At 35.2% G+C, this 23,972-nt stretch overlaps 1 protein-coding gene across 5 annotated transcripts in view; it reads right to left on the reverse strand.

The window, feature by feature from the left end:
• camkmt (calmodulin-lysine N-methyltransferase) overlaps positions 1-23,972 on the reverse strand; it is a 250,520-nt gene that overhangs the window by 153,852 nt on the left and 72,696 nt on the right. Inside the window, exon 5 of one of the 5 annotated variants that reach the window (XM_087279012.1) lies at positions 7,173-7,225. The exons of 3 other annotated variants lie outside the window; for them this stretch is intronic. Coding sequence is in view for 1 of the 2 variants with exons in the window: in XM_087279010.1 (XP_087135136.1) it covers positions 19,507-19,691 (185 nt within the window). In the remaining variant the exon portion in view is untranslated. Of the gene's footprint in view, positions 1-7,172; positions 7,226-18,838; positions 19,692-23,972 lie in introns of those variants that run through there. One more of the 5 variants, XM_087279010.1, reaches the window with a different exon arrangement.

Genomic DNA, 23,972 nt, shown 5'->3' on the forward strand with positions numbered 1-23,972 from the left:
GCTGTTAGCATTACTTTATACGGTATCACAATTTTAAGCCCTTTAGGATCACTACAGGTAATCGGATAATCAGTGAAATCCAGCCATTATCATTACACTAACACTTGCTCATTATCTTTATTGCATATAGTCTGTGCAGACTGTGTCACGAGTTCGCTTAAAGGGCATCATGCGACACATACACCAGCCAAGCACACCAAGGCTAAAGGAAACCCAAAGGATACTATAAAGTCCCATATTGTGACTGCATCTCAGTTAGAATTGTACTATGCACAACAAGTATGTACAGTCCTTGTCCACCTTTTTGTGTCCATAGTATTGTTTAATTTTCATAAATTATGTGAATTATAAAAGCTTCTCAAAATAATTTCAATTATTCAAATTTGTCAATTACACACTTACATTTGTGATGTAAACTTGCTCATAAAGCTTGCCTACTCAAATGAAATAACAAATCCAATATGTTTGAAATGTTACACCTACAAATACACATTGATACAATTTTAATGAAACAATTAAACGTTTTGGCAACTCTAATAAATTCCTTTTTGGTGCCATTTTACATTTCTGCGCATTACAATTTGTCTAAATAAATGCAATTATGAAACCTATATATTTTTTTACATTTTACAACTACAATTCTACATTTCTACAGTTGTCACTTAAATAATGACATGTTTTTAGGATCCCAATCAAATATATTTAATTTTTTTATCTTTCGTCGTTGATGTCTTTCGTCTTTCACAGAGAAACAGAAAGTCAAACAGGGGTGCGTTTCCCAAACAACAATGTAACTCGTGACTGAACTACCATAGTACAATGCATCGTTTGTAAAAAAGAACGATCTAGTGATGAGCGCTTCCCTAAACCGTAGTTGCTTTGTAGCAGATCCATTGTTTGAATCATGTTAGTTACAACGTAAAACATCCATAATGACGCTCTAAATGGGACGAACTAACAACTTCTTTCGAGTAAAAACCCCATCATTTTTTTGTACAAATTATATTGTTTTAGACGCACACACATTTTGTTTTAATGCACTATTAGGCTAATTTTGGTAAAAACATTGCACTTGTTTTCCATATTAATTGAAATATATGTAAACGGCACATATAGTTTTCTTTACAAATATTACGAATATTCCATATTCTACTCTAAAACATAAAGCTAACACGTATACTAATCTCATATAAAAATCATCTAAATTGAAATAACGGCTGTAATTTACAGCAGGCTGGCTATTTATTAAGAAATAAAAAAACATACTTCATAATAATTATTATATTACTATTTTTTATTATTATCATTAATTAATTAATTAATATTAAGGATATTGTTTATTTTATTTTTATTTTTCAACACATTCAAACCACAGCAGAAATGTTCTAACCAACAGAACCATGTCATATACTTATGCTATATATTTTTGTTTTCATAAGCTTTAACGTAACGTAAAATCCGCTTTTAAATAACAGGTCACCATAGCTTACGTCATGCTGCGTTCAAAATGACATCAATGTTTTCAAAGTGGACTACGAAGGGAACACAACTGTAAACATGAAGATCGCTTAAACTAAACTGTAAATATACTTTGAATGCAAATTACACCTAAGAGAGTTTTTTTTAACCGTTCCAAGTTTAAATGTTGGGATGTTTGAAACTAATAAGGCATAGGGGGAATAACTGGGAATAAAACACAACCAGGAACTAAGCTAAGCTTTTAACAACAGCTCTAGAGGTGTAGTTGCAAGTGTACATGTTTGTGATGCAGTTTGCGAATGTTCGTTGGAATTACGACTAGGAAAACGCCCAATCAACTAACTATGATCAACCTTGGTTGGTTGAACGATGGTTTTCAGAAACGCACCCCAGGTTGGTGAGTACATCTAAAATTGGGAAAAGTATACTTTTGTTTGAACCAACTCTTTAAGTGAAGTTTTTCTAACTAATTTCGAGAGGAGCGCGTGATATAATTGACTGCAGCTGGCCTCCTATCTACACTCATTAGTTAGCCAATCAGATCTATCGTAACTCACTATAAGTAGCCTAGCTAGATTTACTCCCTTATCTTAATTTTCCGAAGAAACCCCCCCATCCACCCCTTTCTCCTCCTTTCCTCCTTTACAAAGGGGAGCTCTCGAGAACCACCTGATCTCGTACTCCCCTTACATGCTCTATTCACCTGGCGGGAGCCCTGGGCTCAACTATCTCCGAGCTCAGGGTTCTCTCCCGGGACAGCATGCCAAACCTGCTAACAGTTGTCAAGCAATATCTAAGTGTGAACTCTTGAAATTTCTTACAATAATTTTTGCTACTCACACTAACAACTACTTTGCCCGCTACAGCTTAGCATGATTTGTCACTTTGCCTCTGAAAAAGACATTTTTTTCTAAAAAAAAAAAAAAAAAGGAAGCTAGAATGGCCCATTTTGTTGCACAAAGTATTCCGAGAAATATTAGGTGAAGCACAGACACACATTTTGAATCCAACTACCTACATTTCCAATGCACTACGAATTGCGCCACAATAATTCTCATCCCGCATACTATTAAAAAGGACACTCTCCATGAAAGGAATGATTGACAGCTGATTCCTCAGCTGCAGAACAGTAGGGCTGCTGACACAGCGATGCATTTCATTAAACCCAGCTCTGTTATCATGAAAAGTAATTTACCTAACGTCTGCTCTGCCATCCTATAGTCTGTCAAAAAACCTGATGTGAGTGAGAAAGGAGAGCTGAAGGTAGCACAGAAGAGTAGGGGGGGTTGGAATGAGAGAGCCTGACATTTGAATAAGACATCCTTCCTGCATCTGAATAACAATAAGGAGTGATTATAGACTATTACATGTGAGGGGGACACAACCTTTGGCCTAAACATGTCAGCAATGAAGACAAGACAAATAGAGCCGGACATGGAAATCATAGTATGATGATGTCAGTGAAGGGAACATAGAGGTTCAACACACTCAGACCACATACAAAGTCACACACCTGAAATAAAAAAAAAATTGAATAATACATGTTGGCAGAAAGGCAGAACATGTAAAAAAAGAAACGGACAGCCCAGAGTCCTAACCTAAACTTGACTAAAAATCTCTGGAACATCCTTAGGGACAATGCTATAAATAAGAAAGCCAATACAGTCAGTGAACTGTGGAAGAAACTGTATATGTACTGTATATGTGTGTGCATATGAGTGTGTGTGTGTGTAAAACTAAATACAATACAGTATTAGAATAATGCAGTATTTAACATATCACAGCACATCAGTGATTATAGCAGACAAACACACGCACACGCACACACGCGCATGCGCACACACACACACGCACACGCACACGCACACGCGCACACACACACACACACACAAACACACACACACACACACACACACACACACACACACACACACACACACACATACACACACATTTCAGATACAGATCCAGTCTTTCTCTGTGCTCTCCTCTCGGGGGGAATTACTCTCACGCTGTGGAATATTAAAAACAAACAAACAAGGAGAATTCACTTCCTGCCTGAATTACCGACTACACGATTGCATCTGACCTCTGACCTCGTCTGTCACACACCAATCACAGGCAGCACTTGAGCCCTTCGCACATATTCTTGCTCACACACTTTCTGCATTTCCACTTCCCTAACTGACATGAACACCTCCCTCTGTAGGGCCTCAGTAATGGGACAAAGACACATGGAAGGATACGGCTGTCTCTGCTGATACACAGTGCTTGACCTGGTCACCGTTCCATGTTTGACTGACAAGTCGAGCGCTACAGACATCAAGCGGGACATTTCTTAGTTTTTAGTTTTTAATATCATTTTAATTATTGGTACTTTAATTACTTGTTATCTTTTGTTCTTACATTGTTCTTATTTTTTTGCCCCTGCAATCTAAATGTTTGTCTAATAAATAATTATTAGGGGTGTAACAGTACATGTATTAGTCCCGACCCATCATGGTAGAGGTTGTCGAAGTTTGGTTCATGCATTCCATCAATGAAACAGTCAGTCCAGATCACTAGAGTTAGGCAAAAAAGGCCACAACAGTGCACCAACTGAGGGCCTGTTAACACAAAACACATCTTTGCGTCTTAAATTGTGAGATGTAGTGCTCAGGAATGGTTTTGAAAAAGCACATTTTCCAATGTGTTGCTGTCAAATAAACAGAAGCTGGCAGCTCATGTCCAGCCTCTGAGTTCTTCTCATTGGTCCACTGCTTTGGAACTGATATTAATGCACATTTCAGGGTGTAAAAGCTGCAATTATTTTAACCTAATAAAATAAGCATAATAAAAATGTGCCACTTATTAAAATAAACAGATAAAGCAAGCACTTGGATCCTGGGAATTGTTGCGATCCTGTATCAAACTGTGACCCCAAAACTGAGCTACATACCAAACCATGACTTCTAAGTACCATTACACCCCTGGTTATTATTATTATTATTATTATTATTATTATTATTATTATTATTATTATTATTATTATTATTATTATTATTATTAAATAACAGATTTTTCATTATAATGACATAATTTATTTTACTATATTATTATGATTATGTTAATAATATAAACTCTAGTATACATTATAATTACAATTGCACATTTTCACAATAATAATAATTACACAAATACTGTACATTTTAAGGAAGTCTATGAAATCAGTTATATATTTGTTTTCAACTTTTATTATCTGGATTCTTAGCGTTTAAACAAGTATATTTGAAATGTTTGCCTAAATGATTTTTTGTTTTCCAAGTTAATTTACTTATTTATTAATTGTTCTCAGCACTGACTGATGTATTCATTTCTTATATTAAAAAGACTTTTATTCTTATGTATTACTACTACTACTACTGCTACTACACTCAAAAATATTTTTTGTTTCTTGTTCAAGCTACTTATTTAAAATGAGCTGAAACAACACAACTCTTGAGATTTCGTTGGGACAAGGTAATAGTTTTATATTCAATCCTCTTAAATTTGTAAAAACTAATAAGTTAACTTAATTATTTTATGTTGTCCCAGCACAAAGTGATTGTGTGGAACACAGCATTATTTAAAGTTTACTAAAACTCCAACAACAACAACAACAACTATACAAATTCACAATTTCCCAATTTCTTAAAACATATTCCCAGAAATTTGACCATAATTACTGTACAGATGCACTTTTAATTATTAATATTACTTAAATTTATCACGGCTATCAGCCAATCAGATTTGAGAACCAGATAGAAACTTAGTTTCAGATAGAAACGTACATATATATAAATATATGGGCAAAGCAGTGGCGCAGTAGGTAGTGCTGTCGCCTTACAGCAAGGTCGCTGGGTCTAACCTCGGCGCAGTTGGCATTTCTGTGATGAGTTTGCATGTTCTCCCTGCGTTCGCGTGGGTTTCCTCCGGGTGCTCCGGTTTCCCCCACAGTCCAAAGACATGCTACATGTGAATTGTGTAGGCTAAATTGTCCGTAGTTTATGAGTGTATGAGGTTGACAGGCCCAGACGACAGGCCGGCCGGAATGTGTAAAAAAAACTAATTATCATATGGACAAGTCTAAAACGGCTTGTTCCAAAGAGCCGACCCCGCAACCATATGGGACTAAGGCCAAAGAAGGACATATACAACAGACAATTTAGCTTAACCAATTCACCTTGAGGGCATGTCTTTGGACTGTGGGGGAAACCGGAGCACCTGAAAACCCACACCAACATGGGGAGAACATGCAAACTCCACACAGAAATGCCAACTGACCCAGCCATGAACCATGCAACCTTCTTGCTGTGAGGCTGCCCACTGTGCCGTGAGTTCAGTATCTACATTTATTAATTTGATCATTCGTTTAAATGATGTATTAATTTATTTAGCAGGCAACTTAATGCCTGTGCAAAACTCTAGTTCAGAGCCAAATGACTTTTTGGATGGTAAAGCCACAGTGTTTATAACCAAACAATACGCATAAAAAAACACTTCTTCAACTAGCACTGAAAAAAAAGTGACAATTTCGACTGCCATGATATTAAATCACCTAATTCATCTCTCGAATCTGCCTGAATATTCCCCAGCCTGGCAGAAGAGCAGACAGTGGCATAAATGGATGTTTAATTGGGCTTAATTTGTGCTGATTTGCTCTCATTACAGTGCTGCGTCTGTCAGTCAGGAGCTGGAGTAGAGGTGAAGGGTCAGGAAGAGCGAGTGTCGCCTGGTGTGGTTTTAAACGCAGAACAGCTCTCTAAAAGACAGCCTGACTATCACAATTCATGACACCTGCTGCCTAAGACCTTGAGATCGCCAGCTCTATTATCCAGCTCAAACACACTCCTTTAGCCGCTGCCTTTTTTACCCACAAAAAGCAACCCATGAAAAAAAACAACACTCAAATTGAAACACTATGCACACACATACATACGTTGTTCGCATTTATTACAGCCATATTGTGTCTTGAGTTTTTCTTTTCTTTATTATTGTTTATTTTTATTTAGTTTAATAAATAAATAAATAATAACTGTTTTTAGAGAAAATAATTAGTAAATAAAACTAATTAAGCTAAAGCAAATAATAAATCAATCATTTAAATAAGTATTAAGCAAATAAAAGTAAACAAACATAGAAAAAATATACTGAATGAATGGATGAATAAATGAATTAGAAACTTAAGAAAATGAATAAAATATACCTGTAATTAAGTACAAAATCAATAAATAAAATATTTATTAAAGTGATTTCAAAATAAAAAAGTAATATTTCAAATAAATAAATAATCAATATGCAAAGTGCACAAATAAGTAAATAAAAATAGAAATAAGCAAATAAATCAATCAATAAATAAGTAATAAATAAGGTAAAACGTATATACAGTTGAAGTCAGAATTATTAGCCCCCCTTAGATTTTTTATTTTTTATTTTTAATATTTCCCAAATAATGTTTAACAGAGCAAGGAAATTTTCACAGTCTGTCTGCTAATATTTGTCCTTCTGGAGAAAGTATTATTTGTTTTATTTCATCTAGAATAAAAGCAGTTTTTAACTTTTTTTTTATAATAAAAGATCAATATTATTAGCCCCTTTAAGCTATATTTGTTTTCGATAGTCTACAGAAAAAAACATTGTTATACAATAACTTGCCTAATTACCCTAACCTGCTTACTCTAGCTTGATTTACTTTCACTTGGCTTCGAGGCTGACAGCGCGTACACACCTGCAAGAGCGAGAGAAACAATATGTAATTAATTATTTGATTATTTGAAATGACTAAATCAACTTTTCTATATACTGAGAAAGAATGAAATTCCATCGAAACTGGCTGCAAAACGTTTGTACACCATTAGAAATGTTTAATTAACTCATTTGCCTTATTTAAATAACAGACATTTTTTTTGTAATTATTATACTTTTTAGAGATTGTTATTGTTTTTATTCTTTTATGTCATTTATTTCTCATTTGCTGTATATATATATATATATATATATATATATATATATATATATATATATATATATATATATATATATATATATATGATGTTATTAATGATGATGTTGTCATGCTTTGGCAATGCTGTACAAAATGTCAGCAGCAGATTTTACCTGTCAGTGGGTACGAATGGCTGCTGAATAGAATAAAACTAAAACAAATAGTCAAATTGTTGATTTATTTTTTTATTTCAACAGTCTGCATCACAGTTTTATGGATATTCACCCAGCAACTACCCACGGGAAGGCCACATGAAGACTTTGAAGAGAATTAGCAGTAGGGTATCAGGTATTTGAGGGTCAGCACCTTCTTCAAACATGACAGGATGATCCCCCAGTATGACATAAAGCTCAGGTGAGCAAGACCATCTAAAGGCACAGCTGATCAAAGCTCAAAGCCTAATCTCAAGTGACCAAAGAGCCTTCTTGTCTTCATGAGACTCCTCAACTACACACACACACACACACACACACACACACACACACACACATACACAGAGAGAGAGAGAGAGAGAGAGAGACACTACAGTCTGGGTCACTCAGTGAAATGAACTCCGCATGGCACTCAGTACAGAGAAATCCTATTTTTCAGGTAAGTCGAGCACCTTGATGAAGATCAGCCCAATGGATCCTGCTCTAAGACGAGATGAGATGATCTGCCTTATTTAAATCTGCTGGCTAAGTCCAACCAGATGCCGACCACAAGCCTCTTATACACCTGTGCTACAATCCACACATCCGTTTAAACCATTCGCCGGCCCATCTTCTCAGGAGGCATTGATATACTTGGAGTCTAATTGACAAGCGGACTGGTGTGACGGCATTTCAAATAATCAAGTAAAAAAAAAGTTCAATTGCTCAATTATTTAGAGAGTTTGTGAATCTTCCAAAACTCTCTCTCAGAGAAATGTGTAGGGATTGGAGTTCTCCAGGAACATAGTTGGAGCCATGACTCTAAAGGTTATTCCATGGCTCTTCTTTGAAAACGTTTTACCCCATTTCCATCAAGGCATTTAGAGTGCTGGTTTTGAGCCAGAGACTAGTTCCAAATTAGTTTGTAGTCTTTTGACAGACAAATAACTCTCTCAGAACTAAAAAAAAGTGGTAATTAATTAGCGCCAATACATTCCTAGGCTATAAGTTAGGCTTTGCTCAGACAACAATGATGTACAGTAATCGTGGTCAATAATAAACAATGATGTAGCCATTTTGATGTGCATTTAAAAAACATGTTTCACAATTTTATTACAACGTTCTCAAAATGATCTGTGTTTACAAATGACACAAACAGTGTATTACCTAAGGCAAGACGGTATTTACTGTAGTCACCTAGTACACAGTATTTGTAATGAAGTGACCACGCCGTTAGTGCCTCAATGCTGGTGTGTATGTAGAAATTGCCATGTGTTTGTGGTGCATCTCTGCTGTTGGTTATGATGTAAAAGAAAGTCACATGTTGCTGAGAAAGAGTTGGAAAACAAATGAGCAACTACAACACTGGAGACACATATTTTGGCCAAGCCGTCCAGCTAACATCATCAGAGAAGGAGTGCTAATCCAGAGTGGAAGCAAATAGATAAATTTTGATAAAACATCACCAAATAAGAACCTTTCTTTTTTTTTAGTGACTTAACTTACACTGATTAATTGTTCATCTTGAGACAAGCAATGAGCGCAAGCAAAATAAACATCGCACATTTTGATTTCATGCAGACTCTAAAATCTTTACTTTAGACTATTGGAAAGATATTTATGGATTTATTCTTAGACAGAGAATCATCTTTAGTTCAACTCATCTCCTTAGTTCGTTGAAGTTGGATGAGAGTAAAAAAAAAAGTGAACACACCGGAGAGAGCCATGTTGTCTTTTGTAGCCAAGTGGATTTTATAATACTATTCAGAAGTATTGTCAGTTCTGTGCTGCATCCTCGTCACTGTTTAGAGTTTTGATATTTGTGATTATACATTTTAATCAACCGACTTTAAGCTTAATAGTAGCAAAGTTAGGGACTTCCCTATAGTTGAATCACTGATCTAAATGTAAAAGCGCCAATATCATTTTAAGAGAATAGCTTAGTCATAAAAACTAAGTTTATTTATGTGTCAGCTATTATGCACAACATTTTAGATTTAAGCTGCTGAGAGCCAAAATGTTATTATTGTCAATTGAAAAAGTGAAATAGTTTTTGCTTTTAACTTAAAGGTGCAGTAGGTGATTGTCTTCAGAAACATTTTTTCGTTGTGCTTGTTGAAAGTCTCTTCACCTTCCAAAAGTAATGATTAAAGTAAATGATCTGAATGTATTTACAGTTGAAGTCAGAATTATTAGCCCCCCTTGGATTTTTTTTCTTTTTCAAATATTTCCCAAATGATGTTTAACAGAGCAAGGAAATTTTCACAGTATATGTCTGATAATATTTTTTCTTCTAGAAAAGTCTTATTTGTTTTATTTCAGCTAGAATAAAAGCAGTTATTAATTTTTTAAACACAATTTTAAGGACAAAATTATTAGCCCCTTTATTTTTTTTTCAATAGTGTACAGAACAAACCATCGTTATACAATAACTTGCCCAATTACCCTAACCTGCCTAATCAACCTAATTTACCTAGTTAAGCCTTTAAATGTCACTTTAAGCTGTATAGAAGTGTCTTGAAAAATATCTAGTAAAATATTATTTACTGTCATCATGGCAAAGATAAAATAAATCAGTTATTAGAAATGAGTTATTAAAACTATTATGATTAGAAATGTGTTGAAAAAATCTCTCGGTTAAACAGAAATTGGGAAAAAAAATAAACAAGGTGTGTAATAATTCAGGGGGGCTAATAATTCTGACTTCAACTGTATATGTATTTTTATATGCTGAGTAAGGAGTAAGACTGAAAAAGTTCTGATAATTCTGATAAGTAGCACAAACTGTCTACTAATGTAGATTTGTACAGTACAACTGCGCACCTCTGTTCACACAAATCCACTGTTTGCATGTGCACATGCACCGAGTTTACCTGCACACGAAAGTGACAGCGATCAAAACAAATGCTGAATCAAATCTTGTTAAAATCCTGAATTAATATTGGAGTTACTTTTGCACGCTGGAGAAAGGATGACACCATGACTGAAGTATTTATGTTAGACAGGTAATGTTATGTTAGAAAACTATTTTAGTCACTCAAAGCTGATGTAGATCTTGTTGTTTTATGAATGAATTATATGCACAGAAGTGTTGTTCAACCACTGAAATCTTTCAGCCAAAAATTGATTTTACATCATCGATAATGTGGATTTTAATTTAGTTTAAAAACAAATTTAAGTAAATAGCGCTATTCCGCCTAGCCTGCTTCACTGAGGTGAAGTTGGTTTTATATTCACATTGGTTCACATTGAACAATGACAGCCTGTGACGCGCTTCCTATATTGTTTACTATGCTATTTTAAATATTCGGTCTGAAGTAGCATGCAGGTATGGCTTAGTAATAAGTGTAATTCCTGCACGCCGCCGAACGACCACTAAGCATACAGTTGTCGCTTTAGGACAAAGCATGTAAGAGAGTTAGACCAGCAATCCTTGCATGCATGAAATATTCTACAAAATGACAAGTTTTGCTTGCTACACAACCAACACAATCTCACGGCAATTCATAACTTTTTCACTTAGTGGTTAATTCGTATGAATTCGTACGATCTAATTCGTACAATTTAGTACGATTTGCTTATCCCCCAATGACGGTTGGGTTTAGGGGTGAGGTTAGGTGCCACGCCTCCTTTTTAAAATCTTACATTTTCGTACGACTTGAATTCGTACGAATTAGCCACTAAACTGGTAAAACGTAAAATACTTCCGTTTTCTCGTGAAATCAGGCTGTACACAACAGAAAGTGCTGGATATAATAGTTTTTCGTTTAGAATTGTATTTTTATAAAGTACTATAAAGTTTTCTAACTGGCGAATGACATGATCTAGTAGTGTGTTGTCTACTGTCATCTTTAAGGTGCACGTTCGTGATTTCAGGAGGCGTGGCTTTAGATGACAGCGGAGGGACTGTTTTAAAGATATTATGCTAACAGACCGCATTTAAGCAGATAATCTATGCACCTTTAAATTTTCACTTGTGATTTTACAGTGAAAATTGAAGTAAAAAAATAAACCTTATGCAATATAGTGCTCCTATTGTACAGTCTTTTGTTTTTCGATATTTTTTTTTTATTTAAGCAAATTTCTGTATTACGTCTAACTATTTAACTGTTCAATTTATTTAGATAAAGGGGAAAAAGAAAATGCACACAAACACATATTTGTCACAATACATCAACAATCAGCTGCTCTAATTTCTAAATAATGACATCTGCATCAGACAGAGTAAAGGCCATATGGGTCAATTTTTTTCCATTTGTATGAATTATGCAGAGTCTGTGCCATTGAAGAAATTCATGGTGCACACTGTCCTCCTACCCTAAAAACCTGATTACACTTAAGACCTAAGAGCGGGACCATTACAGGGAATGTCCAAACTTCAGTCCTTATAAGTCAATGGTATAACACAGGACCCCCGCTGAAGAAAGTGTCCACTTCATGCCCAAAACAAACATATTGCATCTCACACGCTGCCCTGAGAGCAATGTTTTCCCCCTCAACCACTTTCTCTCCGAGACCGCTTCTCGGCTCTCTCTCTCAATTTCTCTCCGTCTCCCAGATGACAGCAGTCTGATCATTCACCCTCTTGTTGAACTGCTCTTGGGTGCCAGGCCGGTTTTATAGCAGTCATGGTTGAAAGGCTTTTATACACTGAGCGAGATAGCACTAAGGTGCAGTCATCAGGGGCTTAGGAGAGCGAGTGAGATGTGTCCATCAACAAGAAACGCACAAGCATTCACACACTTGTTTGGTCTCCTTCTATAGAAACCATGAGAGTGTCCAAAAATATGCTTGCAAAAACCTTTTGGAGGATTCTTGTAAACAAAGCAGAGTCATAGAGAGCATCGTGAGGATATCAAAACAAATAAAGCATATCTCTGTGTACATGTGTGCGTGCATCTGTGTAAAAGAGTCCATTTGCGTAGGTCACTCAGGCCTCAGTGTTATTCTCAGATGACAAACTCACTGACTGAGTAGGCTGATAGAGACGGATATGATCAATGATGTCTTTTAAAGTCAACGTGAATGGCTTTTAAAACTGGGATATTGAAACCAGACATTCAGCAAGAAGAAAAGTTCCATTGGGGTTTGAGGAAAGTGGATGTTACATGCAAGGATGAAGAGAGAGTGTGTAAAAATAATGCTAACAACAGCTTTGGCAATAGTTTTGGTAGTTGGTATTGATAACTAGGGCTGCACGATTCTGGCTAAAGATCACAACTTTCTCATGATCTTGTAGATTTAAAATAAACGTTCATATGAGTAGGCTATTATTAATGTTATTCTGCAAACACACAGTAAAACAACAATAATAATATTAGGCTAATGTGCAGGTCTACTGTTAAAACTGTAAATTTTGCATAGACTTGGAATTATTAGCTACCCCCCCAACCCCTCCACCCCCCGGTTTATTTTTTCCCCAATTTTTGTTTAACGGAGAGAAGATTTTTTCAACACATTTCTAAACATAACAGTTTTAATAACTCACTTATAATAACTGATTTGTTTTATCTTTGCCTTGATGACAGTAAATAATATTTGACTAGATATTTTTCAAGACACTTCTATAAAGCTTAAAGTGACATTTAAAAGCTTAACTAGGTTAAATAGGTTAACTAGGCAGGTTAGGGTAATTAGGCAAGTTATTGTATAACAATGGTTTGTTCTGTAGACTATCGAAAACAAATATAGCTTAAAGGGGCTAATAATTTTATCCTTAAAATGGTAATGGTTAAAATGGTAAAAAAAAAAAAAAAAAAAAAAAAACTGCTTTTATTCTAGTCGAAATAAAACAAATAAGACTTTCTCCAGAAGAAAAAATATTATTAGACATACTGTAAAAATTTTCTTGCTTTGTTAAACATTATTTGGGAAATATATTAAAAAAAGAAAAAAAAAATCAAAGGGGGGCTAATAATTCTGACTTCAACTGTACGCTTGTCATCTGTCATTGACAACATTATTAGACCATTTTTTTCCACTGTTAAAATGAGATCTTTGTCTTTATCGGATTCCCTCTTGGATTATATTCAACATTATATAGGCTAGAGTAGTTATACTGACCCATTAAACATTTATTTTCATGCAAAACACTTTGTGTTAGCTATAAAAGAAAAAAAAAAAACAGCAAATGCTTGTCGTAACTCTAAAATGTCATGATCATTTAAATGATTTGCACACTTTCAGTTCACTGTCATGGCTGCCGTAAGAAAAAATACATACATGCAAATCATACTTCCCGCTTGGCTCCCAAACAGTCAATCTGTGCAACAAATTTAACGTTATTTACAACTTTATTACCTGTTATTCACAATCTATGCAGGTTCTGTTCACTAAAGTATACACTGTAAAAAAATGCAGGGTTTCACACAATTGATTAATGTTGTCCCAATTCAAATTAAATATGTTAAAAGTGTTAGTCTTAACACTTTTAATAAATTTGTGGATTGAAAATAAAAAAATTAAGTTGTCCCAATGAAATCTCAGGAATTGTGTTGGTTCAGCTCATTTTAAATAAGTAGTTTGAATGAGCACAAAAAAAAAAATTTTTGACGGCAGACACGCACGTCCTCTTGTTAGTAAACAGTGTGTGAGTTCATGTGCAATTTCGCGGCAATAAATATGTCATTACATTAAGACAGAAATTACATTTTGGGTTATACCTTATGAATACAGTATGTGACAGTTCTAACACTATTTGGAGGAGTCCATGTTGCTGAGCAACGTATATAAAACAAATGTGAAGACTTGTGCGACCTCCTTTACGCTTCTGTCCTGACCTTGAAAATATAATTGGCTCATAAAAAAGCAGGATTAGATCGTTTGTAGGGTCGAATCAAGATTGCGATCGATTTTATACAGCGGTATGATAACTTAAAAAAAATAATAATAAAGAAAAACAAACATTCTGTTAAAATAAGTTGGCTTTATTTTTAATTCTACTTAGATTTAGTTTAGTTGCGGCCATTCAATTCTTCATTGTATATTTATCTAATATGTTTTGGTTATTTCATTTGTACCATTTTTTAAATAACAACACATTTTTTATTTTATTTTGTTCATTTTGGGGTTTTTTTAATAAAAAAGAAAACACTTATTTTGACACTCCTACAATTAAAAAAATGATTACTACTAAAATACAACCAGGTTGTTTCAACCTACATGTGGTTAAAATATACAGTGAAATTAAATTAAAATAAATTTAACTGAAAGGTTGGGTTTAATGTTTTGGTAAAATATAGACAAATTGTGATATTATCACTGAGTAGAAAGAACCGTTGATTTGTTTGAGTGTATATACTGTAATAAATTGTGCTAAAATAACAATGACATTTTCTAACAAGTCACAAGGTGATGTGCTGTAAGTCAAAAGTATTTTAAAGGAAGCATACATTACATTTTACATTGAAATAACAATGATAAGAATGTTTCTTGCATGAATCAATGTACTGTATGTGTCTCAGGAAACCAAACTGACTTAATTTCATCTTCACTTTAACCATGTTCTTTCCAACAGAATCGATTCACAAATTCCTCCCATGGGAGCAGAAGGGCTATATTTATTTGTGTGTGTGTGCCTTAAAACAGGAGGGCTGATGAGGAAGTGTGAAAGGGAGCCCCAATTATTAGTGCTCTGAGGTTAGCCTTTAATAACATACAGGGATGTAAACACATCATTAACGCAGTAATGAGAGGAGTGGGTTTCAGGGGAAGGAGGAGGGAAGGCAGCCAGGGAACCCGAGTAGATGGGCAGAAGGGCACAGGGGCCTCACCAGGGTAAAGAGAGAGTTTGGGGGCACTGAACCTCACCTCTTGCTGCAGTTACAGAGTCATTAGAAGCAGAGACAGAGTGTTTGGTTTGCAACCCCATGGCACAGTACCAGAGCACTGGTGCCCTGTTGAACGAGGGAGTGACTTTATACACAGACATAACATTGCCGCCTGGATATTATCATGCTAGGCCTCTAGTGGGCAGTGCACACAGATAAACTACATTAGTGATGGATCCTTTTTAAACAAATCTTCAGGAAAGTCATCTCAGGCACTGATTCATTTATGCAGAATATCCTATAGGTTTTGTACAGGGTGGAGTAAGAGATTAGCTAGTCCAATCTCCAATCTTTGGAAGTGTGTCCTCTAGGTTTACATCTTAGGGGGGCGGGTGTATCATTGCTACTTAAAAGGATTAATTTTATGGCGTCTTTTCTCACAATTTTCAGCAACATTACACATGTTTGTGGCAAAATAAGCATTAAAAAAGCATAATTAAATCCACAGCATATCCAATGCCTTGCAATAATTCAACTCCGTTCATGCTTTTGCATTGACTTTGTATGTAATGTAGTCATGCAAATACTAAATTCTGTGTTTGGTGTGAATCAAGCATAAAAACATGATTTATTTACTTTCTACTGGCTCAGCGGGGTTTTTTTTATTTACTTATTTTATTTCTATTTGTTTGACGTAGCATATAGTACGATGCATACTCCCTCTCCGCTGGTTGAGAGTTCGTTAAAGTGCAGAATATCACTGCATGCAATATCCAGAGAGCAGACAGAACATACATGCTGTCATGTAAATACTGTAAGATAAATAAAATAAGGCTTTTTTGTTTGTTTTATAAAATAAAGTATCAACTTGTTCTGTCAGAAGAAAGCTTAAGTGATTTCTTGTATGATTTGGGTCTCAGGAGATATATGATAATCCAGCAGTTCTCAATCCTGGTCCTTGCAGGTCTAAGCCTGGGATAGTTTGTATGTTTCTCTACCGTCTTTAGAGGTTTGTTCCATTTGACCATAAGTGCCCTGCAAGTGGACACCACAAGATAATCTGCCATAATTCCATCATTTGACAGCGTATTCAATTTAAAGGGTAATGTGCGCAAGATGTGACTTCTATAATAACATGATTACAATTAAATATGACTTTCACACATATGGAATGACTGAAAATACTGCAAATGGTGTTGTAATACAAATCTTTTGGATGGATGGATGGATGGATGGATGGATGGATGGATGGATGAATGGATGAATGAATGGATGGATTTTTTTATTTGCATTTGTTTGACACAACATACGACACATGATCTCTCTCGGTTGGTTGAGATTTGGCTAAATTTCTGAAATTCACTGCACGCAGTATACAGAGAGCAGACAGAAATGGCATGCCGTCATGTAAATAAGATAAACAACATAAGGCTATTTTGTTTGTTTAATAAGAGAACAAAGTATAAACTTGTTCTGTCACAAGAAAGTGATTTCTTGTATGATTTGGGTCTCGAGAGATTAAATACTCTAGCAGTTCTCAATCCTGGTCCTTGCAGGTCTGGGCCTTGCATAGTTTGTATGTTTCTCTACCCTCTTTAGAGGTTTGTTCCATTTGACCATAAGTGCCCTGTGAAGTGGACATCACAAGATATTCTGCCATAATTCCATCATTTGACAGCATATTTAATTTCAATTCAATTCAAGTTTATTATTTATATAACGCTTTTTCAATGTAGATTGTGTCAAAGCAGCTTAACATAATAGTAAATTGAAACTGTGTGAGTCCAGTTTTCAGAGTTGTGATTTATTTTTTTACTGCTGAAAGTCCAAACACTGAAGAGCAAATCCATTGATGTGCAGTTCCACAAGTCACAAACCAAGCAAGCCAGTGGCGCCAGTGGCAAGGAACAAACTTCAAACTTCAATTTAAATGGTAATGTGTGCAAGATATGACTTCTTTAACAACATGATTACTATTAAATAATACTTTCACACTACTGGAATAACTGAAAATATCGCAAATAGTGGTGTAGCGAAAATCTTTTTTGAATGACTGAATGAATGAAACTTCATGAACCTTTTTGGAGTTCTCTTTAAATGAGCTTGTAATCTAAATTAGGTGTAATAAAAATTAAATTAAAGAGACATACAAAATACGAAGTGTAGAGGGCTGTGAGTAGCAGGACTGAGAATCACTGAACTAATCAGTTGTCTTTCCAGCCCAAACTGCATAGGTCAAACTTCTGATGCAGTCGCATGATGAACAAACCATTTAAAACCCAAGAGATTTAAATCGTTATTGTTGTTGACTGGCACTGGCCACATAACTTAGCTAATGGAGAGCTGATGTGACAAAATAACCAGTGAACCACCTGAGGAAGAGGTGAAGTGAACTAACATACTCTGACTGGACACCCTGAAGAAGCATAAAGGGGGGCATCGAGGGCACACATAACTACGCGTTTTGTCAAACCCTCTCTAAATATTTAATTCTACACAGCTTTGAGGGTTAGGCTACGGATGTTATCGATGTCAGGCGTTTTTTTTTATTGTAGCTTATAGAAAGCAAAGCACGCAGTACGGCGTATGCGGCGAGCAACTCCCTTTATCAACACGCATGATCGTGTTCATCTAATTTGCTTAAACTAGACATTCTAAAGCACAGCTATATTTTTAAAGCAAGGATTTTGACACACCAACATGCAGCAAATGCTTTACAAAAGTTGCGTATAAGGGGGAAACACATCAAACTTATAAATCTTGAGGGCTCATGGAAGCTAATGTAATGTTTATAGCATAATGCAAATCTTGCATTCATACTAACAAACAAGTGATCAAAAGAAATATATTAATGCAATTCAAATAAATAAAATATGAGTTGATGTTTACTTTAAACTTATTGAAAATATATATGTATATTGTTCAATTATAATGATTAAAAAATAAAATATATATATATATATATATATATATATATATAAATAAATATAAATATATATATATATATATATATATATATATATATATATATATATATATATATATATATATATATATATATATATATATATAAATATATATATATATTTGCACTGTTTTGGCACTGGTACCGTTTTAATATCGATTTAGCACTGGTATCGAAAAAATAAATAAAAATACCCAACCCTTGTAATACCTTAAGCCACTAAGCATCATTCTTATTTTTCTACAGGAGGAAAACACAAATTACTTCTAAATACTTCTAAATACTACTCCAAATATAGTCTGTGTTAGTGAATGCAAGGCTATTAATGAAATCCAGACATAACACATTTCAGTTAATTGTTCTAGAGCTAATCAATCTTTCATATTCTGGAGTGCATTACAGGTCTTAAGAAAATTATACATGATAAATTACCTTTAAAAAAAAGTCAGCCCCTCACAGTTGTCATGAATGGTAATATTAGCTATCCAAAATAAAATTCTTGTTTTGTACCAGGTTGTAAACATCTATTTTCTGCTGTATTGTTGGCCATTTTACCATTAGGGTCAATAGAAAGTTGCCCTATTATGGAGCCAGGCCTAGTAGAATTTCGATGAATTGCAATTTTACTTACTTCAGTATTAGATTCACGAGGGAAAGCAGGATGTTGCCACTTGGAATTAACATGTAAAGATTTAATTATATTGTGCTGAAATTAACTATTTGAACGAAATACTCAAAAAAAGGTTTGTTCCTTTTGCTGACAGACACTCAAATGGTAGAGTCTGTAAAATGATCAGAACATCCCATCACTAAATCACACTATTCAACCACAAAACTGGTGTGGATTGAAAAAAAAGAAAAGAAAAGGTCTATTGAGTATGTGCCTAGTCATACACACACAAAAAAAAAGAGTCGTACATAGTTGAAAGGAAAATAAATGTGCCCCTCGGACTCCCAGTAACCCTTTTTGTACTTGTGCCACGAGGAAGGCTAAACCAGAACTGGTCAATTACGGCCAAATGAATAGAGGCACGGTTGTTTCAAATGGATGTGGGACCAAGGGGCCGATTCGGGCTCTGGCAGAGGGCATCTAGAGAATGGCCGGGGTCCCTCGCTTTCGCCTCTGCTCATTTTGAGCCGTCAGAAAGATAGGAGTCCATACAAACGCAGGTGTTCAAACAGCCCAATCAGAGCTGGAGATGGAGGTTGCGATGCGGGGCCGGTCTGGGTCATGCTCACACATTGAACACGGCGAAAACATTTCAGCTCTGCATTGTACATGGCGAAATAGGCTGACAGCGGGGACCAGACATGCGTATGTACACCTATGGACACATACACACACACACACACACGCAGAGTATGAATTAGCATCGCTGTGAACACTTTGAGGCTTGATCTCTGGTCTTAGCCCTTTGGTTCGTCAATTCCTTACATGGAAGTGAGAAGTATTTACCTTCTGGAGCAGCAGGTTACCCGTGTTGCCCTTCAACTGGGACACTTTGATCAAACTATCAAGGAAGTGAAGGAGGATGTTCAAACATATGACTAAAGGTTTGGATGTTAATGTATCCATTTTTTTTTCAAAAACTTGCCATTTTAATAGTAGGAACCAGAAGGATTAAGGGGGCGGGTTCAAGATGCTATCTCAAGTCTCAATGGCTTATCAGGGTTTTTTAACCATATGAAGTGTGGACTTTTGAAATTTTTTAACATCTGAGCTCTCTAAGATTCTTATAAATATATTAATCAGACCTTCTAGTTTTTCGCGATTCCGCAATCGCTGAATCCAATGCAAAATCAACAAAAAGTCACAAATTTTTGCGATCCAGCAAAATTCTTAATTAAACGCTAAATAATCCCAACAAAAATGTAAATAACCTCTTAAAATATTAAATTCTAAACAATTTAATCAAATTATATTTATTTCAATTTGCAATACATTGTTTTACATGACTCATAAATGTTGTATATGCAGTGCTCGTGATGTATGTGAGTTTCTCTCAAAAATAAAGTCTCACCTGCACCCTCACAATCATTACATTACATGGAATGGGGGGGCAGGGGGGACTTTTCAGCCTGTGCAGTAAACAGACCATGATGAAGCGCGAGTGATTTACATGTGAAGTCAATGCAAAGATGGGATTAGGCATCCTGTGGTGCGAATTGTGCGTTTTGTGCATTTGACGAGCTTCAGACTGCAAAAGCAAACATCTGACAAAAGCCATATATGTATGGCTGCATATGTATATGCATGGTTCGTGAAATCGCTGAATTATTTTGTTTAACTCCTTTCCTGCAGTTATTGAGAAAACGAGAGAAAACAAAAAAAAAATCATATATATACATATATATATATATATATATATATATATATATATATATATATATATATATATATATATATATATATATATATATATATATCAATGTTTAGATAGGCTTGTTGCTAAGAAACGCACGCGTGCGCACACACAGACACACAGACCAGGGCCGTGCACAGGGGGGTGGCCCGGTGGCTAGAGCCACTGCCCCTCTGCCCTCATTGGCCGAGGTGCCCCTCTTAGGAGGCACTTGCTCTTCACTTTGCGATTGCGTTGAGCACCTGCCCCTGTAAGGATCTGTGCTCTGTGCACGAGATTGACACAGACACACACACAGACAGACAGACACACACACAATGCGTGCAAAGACAGAGCAGCCGGAGCAACTCCCTTTAGATTCAACATGGATGATCGCGTTCATCAAATTTTCTTAAACTAAGCATTCTAAAGTATGGCTGTATTTCACAAGGATTCTGACACAACAACGCGAAGCATATGCTTAAGGAGGAAACACGTCAAACATAATGAAATATGGAGGGCTCATGCAAAAAGGCATTGGAATGCACTGTCTTTGACAGCTCGCGACATCATCTGGCACTTTCTGAGTACATTTACATGGACACCAATACTTCGTTTTTAATATGATTAGGATAATACTCTTATTAAGAGTCTACCATGTAAACAGCAATGCAATTTTTTATTACAAAAAAGGACCACAGAGTCATGAAATGTAGAGTTTTTTTCTTTTCATTCGCCATGCGGTATCAAATTCCATTAAAACAGAAGTCGAAAGTTTAAAATGAAACATCAGAAATTGCATGAAACTCTGAAGAGCCTGGTGATGCAATTGTTTTATACTGAAACTTGCCTTCAAAAAGTGCTTCCTTGGTCTTATCCATATTTCTTTGCATGTTAAACACATGTCGGTCACAGTAGGAAATAAAAAACCTGCAACTGCATTAATTACGATAATTTTTTTTAACATGTTAAATATTTCAAATTAATCACAGCATTAACGCACTAATTTTGACAGCACTAATTTTACTAGATTTTTTCAAGACAATTCTATTGAGCTTAAAGTGACATTTAAAGGCTTAACTAGGTTAATTAAAGAAACTTTGCAGATTAGGTTAATTAGGCAAGTTATTGTATAATGATGGTTTGTTCTGTAGACTATTAGGAAAAATATAGCTTAAAGGGGCTAATAATTTTGTCCTTAAAATAGCTTTTAAAAAATTAAAAACTGCTTTTATTCTAGCCGAAATAAAATAAATAAGATTTTTTCAGAAGAAAAAAATATTATCAGACATACTGTGAAAAGGTCCTTGCTCTGTTAAACATAACTTGGGAAATATTAAAAAAAAATAAAAAATAAAAATGGGCTAATAATTCTGACTTCAACTGTATAACTAACTGTATAATTGCACGGATCAGAAACTGTTTTCTGACTGAATCTCATTGGATTGTATCAGTATTTCATGTTTGGTTAACATGACCAATAGTGAGACACTCAGACCTAGTCCTAGTGTGTCCTATTCTGTCTATTGTCTAGCACTGGATCCGCTCCTCTGAGCTGACAAATACAGGCAGACAGTGGAAGGTCGTGTGAGGAGTGGGAGAGAAGGCCTTGTCAACATGTCTGGATAACAATAAGGGTGTTTGACACAGGATGTGCTCAGAGGACAGACAGGAAGTGTCCTTTTGACGACTCGCTAACTGTATTCAGCACTGAGAGAAAACAGCAAAACAAATTCAGACGTAAAGATAAACATTTCGGGAGAGCGTAAACTTGTTTTTCGAGACGCAGGCTGCATTTTTTGTTAACACACAGGTGAGAAAATGAAGCTGAGATATGAGGATGCGCTGCAATCATTCCCAGAGAAATGGGAACCTGTTTATTTTCCAAGTTGTATTGTGTGGAAAATCATCAATGTCTGCATTGAGGCGGCGAATTTAGAAAAGACCAAATTTAAATGTGAAGTGTGCTTTTTTTTCCCCCTTGTCAAAATACTTTTTCCTATTGCTGTGTATTGTGTTGAGACAGATAGGAGTCATTCATACAGCAGGTTGATTTCCTGAACACTGTAAACACTGAGATGCTTTAAAACACTGCTGTTTGTCAAATATATCCAATTTCTGACCCAAACGGTTTGAATCAATCAATATTTCTAAAAAAAAATTGTTTGGTACATTGGACACAACTTGCTATTAAACTGAGGCAGATTTTTTTTACTATACCTACATGTAAGATTTCTTTATTTTCTTTTGAACACTTAATTACAACAAGGATACCTTAAATAGTCAAACGTGGCATTAGAAATATTTATAATGCTACTCATTTACATTTCAAATGAATGTTCAATACTACAACAAATTTGCCTGTTAGAATGAAAAAGAGCCAATTTTGTGTCTAAAATGTAGCTCACTTCATATTAAAGAGACATTTCCCCAGAAAAATATTCATTTCTATACCATTTACTTATACTGAAGGGGTCTAAACTTAGATATTTCTGTCTTATGAGCACTAAACAACATATTCTGAAGAACACTGGAAAAAGGCAGTCCTTGACTTCTATAGGTACAAAAATATTATGCAAAGGGCATGGATGATTCTATCCAACATTTATATCGTCAATTGAGCTTAACAAAAGAATGAACCTCAAAGAGGTTTGTAAATGATAAAATCTCATATTTGGGTGAACTAACTCTGGGCCCTATCATATACCCGGCACAATGAGGTGCAAGATTTGAATGTTGCGATTTGTTGCTACTTTTAGACAAGCACAACTGTCATTTTTACGTTTTGCACCACGTTTTTTAAATAGCAAATCCGTTTTCTCTACTTTGTGGACTCATGGGTGTTCCAGTCTGTTAAGGTGTGTTAAGGTGCACGTGAACTGAAATAGAGCGCACCATTGATAAACAAAAAGCTGGTGTAAAGTCCGGATTTTAGTGATGTACAGTTGAAGTTGGAATTATTAGCCCCCGTTTGAATTTTATTATTATTATTATTTATTTATTTTTTTCCCCCAAATGATGTTTAACAGAGTAAGGAAGTTTTCACAGTATGTCTGATAATATTTCTTCTTCTGGAGAAAGTCTTAGTTGTTTTATTTCGCCTAGAATTAAACCAGTTATTAATTGTTTTAAACATAATTTTAAGGTCAAAATTATTAGCTTTTTTAAGCTATATTTTTTTCGATAGACAGAACAAACCATCGTCATACAATAACTTGCCTAATTACCCTAACCTGCCTAGTTAACCCAATTAACCTAGTTAAG

Source organism: Danio rerio, chromosome 13 (genome assembly GCF_052040795.2).
Source record: "Danio rerio strain M-AB ecotype USA chromosome 13, GRCz13ab, whole genome shotgun sequence".
Taxonomy (NCBI): domain Eukaryota; kingdom Metazoa; phylum Chordata; class Actinopteri; order Cypriniformes; family Danionidae; genus Danio; species Danio rerio.